The following is a 5,487-nucleotide window of genomic DNA, read 5'->3' as shown; positions in this document are numbered from 1 at the left end:
TCTGAATAAAGTCGGACGGTCTAATTGAACTTAGGGAAAATTCCAAGGATCGAGAATATTTTGAAAACTGAAATTCAGCTTTCTTTTACGCGAGCCTCCTTCGATGTTTCCCGTGACGAGCTTCGTGTAGAGAGCTCTACTCACCAGTTCTTCTGTACAAACGACCTCATGAAGATATTTTTCACCACGTCGCATCGTTCTCCTATCGACGACAATCATGGGCTCAGAAATCTATATATAATAGATGCATCCTCCTCTTCTAGATGCTGCATGGGATTCCAATAGAGAACAGACAACGCGAACTCAGCTTTGACTGGCTTCGCGAGCTTCTGTTGTATTACTGTTACAACGTTTACAAATAAAATAAATGGAAGATCTGCATTAATGAGGAAAACGGCAGATTTACAATGACGAGGAAAACAAAATATTTGTAATAATAAGGAAAATAGTATATTTTCAATAAATTTCATTAAATTAGAAAATTAAAAGTTTTATTTTATTTTAGTATAAATAAAGTGTATGTTGCTCTCATTAGGATAAGAAAAATAAGAGAGAGATAACAACTCTTGTAATTGTTTTTTTCATATTTTATAGAAATTTCTCAAAGTTTTGTGAGTGATTATCTTCATGGGTCAACATTTGGTATCAAAGCATCAGGTGAATGCCAAAAATCATCCGGTGGGATCAAAGGTCGAAGGGTGCAGGATCATCAGGGGGACAACAAAACAATGGCATATTCTACTATCCGCAGCTAACACACACGAACTACATCAGTTGGGTGATTCATGTACAGGCTATGATGGAGGACCAAGGAGTATGGGAGGTAGTCGAGTCAGTAGAAGGCACAGAGATTGATGTCCGACTTGATAAGAAGGCGAGGTCACATCTTCTACAAGAGCTTCCGGAGGATCTTCTAATGCAGGTGGCAAATAAGAAGACGACGAAGGAAGAGTGGGATTGTCTCAAGACGAGGTTCGTCGGCGCAGACCGAGTGAAGAATGCACGATTGCAGACATTGAAGAGTGAGTTTGATAGGATGCATATGAACGACAATGAGTCGCTCAATCAATATGTTGGTCGACTCACATCCATATCAGTCAGGTACTCAAGCCTTGGAGAAACACTAAATGATATTGTGATAGTAAAGAAGCTCTTCGACACCGAGCCAGAATGGTTTAAGAGATTGGTAGCCGGCCTCGAACAATTTTACAACCTCGAGACGTTAACATTTGAGAAATCTGTTGGAAGGCAGAAGGTCTTCGAGGAGCGTACGCGTAAGAAAAACACAAACTTTGGAGGAAACGAAGGACAAGTGCTACTCACTCAGGAGGAGTGGAAGGCACGTTTGAAAAAGGACAAGGAAGACTCGTTGAACCAGTGGAAAAAGGATTCCACAGATAGTGGGACCCGTGGTCAAGGAGGTAGAACCCGAGGTAGAGGCCAAGGGAGAGGAGGCCGAGGAGCACCATCTTGGAAAGACAAAGAAGGTGGTTTAGGTGGTCGAGGAGCTCCTCGAGACAAGAGTCACATTCGTTGTTTTAATTGTAACGAGATGGGACATTACTCAACACAATGTCGAGCAAAGAAGAACGAGGTAGCACACCTTACCCACGTAGACAACGTCGAACCAGCATTGCTTATGGAAATCTCGGCTGAGATTCCGCCAATCAATGTTTTCATGCTGAATGAAATGAAGCTGACCCCAGAAATTCTAAAAGCTAAGAACGATGAGATATCAAGAGATGCTTGGTTCTTGGACAATGGCGCTTGCAATCACATGACTGGCGATAAAGAGAAGTTCTTTGAACTAGACGAGGCAGTCACTCGAAAGGTGAAGTTCAGAGATGGTTCCACGATACAAATTTATGGTAAAGGTTCTATCATGTTCGAATGCAAAAATGGGACCAGTGGCTTCTCGAGGGAATTTTTTTCATTTTGTTAGGCCTACACATCAAGCCCTCGGTCCTAGAATAAATTCCAGCAACCTTTCTCGGCACCCGGTCTCGGTCCTATAGTGCACATGGGCCAGATTTCTGTTTTGTTGTATTAATATTTTGTTTTGCTTTCCTTTTCTATTTTACAAACCGAATTCTGTTATTTTCTAATATTTGTTGTAACCGAATATTATGGGGCAACACATCACCTATATAAGGATGATCTTTCTTCCCCAATGACCCATGAATAGAATGATGAAGATGTGACTTTGCCCCTATTCGTCTATTATTATTATTATGGACTGTTTGGTATAGACCAACAGTAATTCTCTTCGCACCCTTGATTCTTCTATCCCTTCCCCCCCAAATTCTCTATCGAAAACCTTCTGCTGCCCTTTGATTGTAGAATTTCCACCGGTCTTATAGATCAAGAACTTGATTCTTGAATCCAAAACACACCTTACGAAACAAGTCGTAACATTCTTGGTATCAGAGCAAGACGATTCTCAAATGAAAGAAACCAGATAGCAGCAAAGATGGATGATCTTAAGACCCTACTCGAAGGGCTGACCCAACAATATGCCTCCATGAATGCTGCCCTACAACAACATATGACCGAACAGGCTGCCTTGCACAATGCTTTTCTGCCAAATATAAACAGAAGGTATGCTGCTGGAAAAAGCTTGACAGCCATTGAAAAAGGTGCGTTTAATAATGGCCAAGATCTCGGCACCCAACCCTATAATATTGCTTTTTGCTACCTTCTTCCAACTCGGCTCACAAATGTTAATATTCCTGAATTTGATGGGACTGATTTGGAGGGCTGGCTCTTATTTGCCGAGCAAATCTTTAGGGAAAGCAAGACGAATGATGCCACAAAGCTGGACATTGTCCGTACTCACTTCTCAAAAAAGGCAAGAACGTGGCATGAATCATATTTACGGAATCGCAACCATATGGAAGTATTGACGTGGCATAAATTCAAGAAAGATCTCTTGCTGCGATTCGGTCGCAGGCCCTTGTACAATGCCAAACCGTCGCTGCTGCCCACGCCTTGCATTGTTAACACGATCTGGCCGAGCACAAACCGGACGACCGATCCCAAGGAAGACCGGCACTACACTTGCAATGATAATTGGGAGCCCAATTATATGTGCAAATACAGATTGTTCATGGCCCCGTTTAATCATCAAGAATTCTAAGAACGCGTTCAAGAACCCATTCAAGAATCAGATTTTTATGACCCACCTTTGGTGTTTGAGACAAGGGACGAACGTGTCATTATCTTGCACACTTTCTCGATCCAGCAAGGTGCCCCTCGGTCGCGGGTCAATATAATACAAGGCAGCCAGCTAGAAAAGGCCTTGGAAAATCATAATGTTGCTGCCACGGTACAAATAAAGAGCAAAAACGAATGCCAAACTGTTTCACTTGTTTTGGAAGACGTTCCTGAAAATTTCCAAAAAATAATCAAAGGGCTCACCCAGCAACCCAACAACCGAACACCAGCCAGGAAGGTAGTCGGAAGACATGGCTATGTTGTTGCGCATGTGTTGCTGGTCTGGATAAAGGACTGGGCTTGGTTGTTTGAAGACATTCTGGAGTATGCCCGAAAGAAAGATGACCCTTTTGCTGCACTTGGCGTGCTGGGCCGAAGGAAGGACTGGCCGTGGAGCAGGAAGACCGAAGGCTTCTAAGAAATGCGGTCCTAGACTACCGAATTCTTTGAAATATTGAGCATGCGCATTAGAGGCTCGGCAGACCAATGTCTTATTTCGTCGAGGGCGACGAATTTTGAAGGGGGGATAATGTTAGGCCTACACATCAAGCCCTCGGTCCTAGAATAAATTCCAGCAACCTTTCTCGGCACCCGGTCTCGGTCCTATAGTGCACATGGGCCAGATTTCTGTTTTGTTGTATTAATATTTTGTTTTGCTTTCCTTTTCTATTTTACAAACCGAATTATGTTATTTTCTAGTATTTGTTGTAACCGAATATTATGGGGCAAGACATCACCTATATAAGGATGATCTTTCTTCCCCAATGACCCATGAATAGAATGATGAAGATGTGACTTCGCCCCTATTCGTCTATTATTATTATTATGGACTGTTTGGTATAGACCAACAATAATTCTCTTCGCACCGTTGATTCTTCTATCCCTTCCCCCCCCAAATTCTCTATCGAAAACCTTCCGCTGCCCTTTGATTGTAGAATTTCCACCGGTCTTATAGATCAAGAACTTGATTCTTAAATCCAAAACACACCTTACGAAACAAGTCGTAATACATTCCTTCTTTAAAAAGTAATCTAGTGAGTCTCGGACAACTTACCGAGACAGGTCACAGGATAATGATGGACGGATAAGAGCTTTAAGTCTTCGCTAAGAACCCTTCATGCCTTATCATGAAAGTGAGATGAACGCATAATCGACTATATCAAATTTTCTTGAACTTAGCAAAAACGGTTTGCCTTTTAGCTAATCTTGAAGATCCAGCATGGTTATGGCACGCTCGTCTCGGTCATGTTTACTTCCAAGCACTAAAGTCCCTCATAAATAAGGTAATGGCGGCTGGTATTCCAAAAATTTCTCCTCCAAAACAACTTTATCGAACATGCCTAGTTGCAAAACAAACGAGACAACCGATTGTGTTAGAAGCCAAGTTTCGAGCGAAAAAGCCACTCGAATTGTTGCACATTGACTTATGTGGGCCAATCACGCCATCAACCCTAGGAGGAAATCAACACTTCATGCTGATTGTTGATGATAATTTCAGGTGGATGTGGCTCCATATGTTGAAAACAAAGGACGAAGCATGCTCTTCGTTTAAGAAGACGAAGCAATTGGTCGAGAATTTGACCGGACTTCGAATCAAAGTTCTTCGTTTAGATAGAGGAGGTGAATTCTTCTCATGGGAATTTGTAGAGATGTGTGAAGAAGTAGGGATAGAGCGACAATTCACCGCACCGTACTCTCCTCAACAAAATGGTGTGGTGGAGAGGCGTAATCGAACAGTGATGGCCATGGCTAGGTCGTTGCTCAAAAGCATGGCAGTCCCGAGCAAGTATTGGGGGGAGGCAGTTCGTCATGCAGTCTATCTTCTCAACCAGGTTCCAACCAAAGCTGTTCGAGACAAAACTCCATTTGAGATGTGGACTGGAATGAAGCCACACCTAGCGCACCTTCGTGTTTTTGAGTGTACTGCGCATGCCAAGGTGAATACTCCCCATCTAAAAAAGGTAGACGACAGAAGTCACTTGTTTGTCTATTTAGGTGTCGAAGAAGGAAGTAAGGCACACAGGTTGCTCGAACCACAAAATGACAAGATCCATGTGAGTCGTGACGTTGTATTCGAAGAAAGTGCAGCATTGGATTGGCAAAATGAAAAGAGTGATCAACCCTTCAAAGTTTACGAAGAGGTTAATCACGAGCATGTTGGAATTCGAACGATCCCATTTGAGAGTGGATCGACAAGAGGACAGTATACTTTAGAAGTATTCCAAGAGGCTCTCTCGAATCCTCCACAGTTCGAGCAACTGACTGAACAAACAG

At 42.7% G+C, this 5,487-nt stretch overlaps 1 protein-coding gene across 1 annotated transcript; it reads left to right on the top strand.

The window, feature by feature from the left end:
• Positions 1-661: 661 nt before the first annotated feature.
• Positions 662-1,942, top strand: LOC124913243. The gene has a single exon (XM_047453839.1). The coding sequence runs from the start codon at positions 662-664 to the stop codon at positions 1,940-1,942; it is 1,281 nt and encodes a 426-aa protein (XP_047309795.1).
• Positions 1,943-5,487: the final 3,545 nt, after the last annotated feature.

This window comes from Impatiens glandulifera, chromosome 8, assembly GCF_907164915.1.
Source record: "Impatiens glandulifera chromosome 8, dImpGla2.1, whole genome shotgun sequence".
NCBI classification, from domain to species: Eukaryota; Viridiplantae; Streptophyta; class Magnoliopsida; order Ericales; family Balsaminaceae; genus Impatiens; species Impatiens glandulifera.
The sequence above is the reverse complement of the archived record's forward strand: the minus strand, read 5'-3'. Positions and strand labels throughout refer to the sequence as shown.

What these genes read in the sequence shown, in the direction of transcription:
- LOC124913243 (XM_047453839.1), top strand. Translation starts at nt 662, where the DNA reads ATGCCAAAAATCATCCGGTGGGATCAAAGGTCGAAGGGTGCAGGATCA.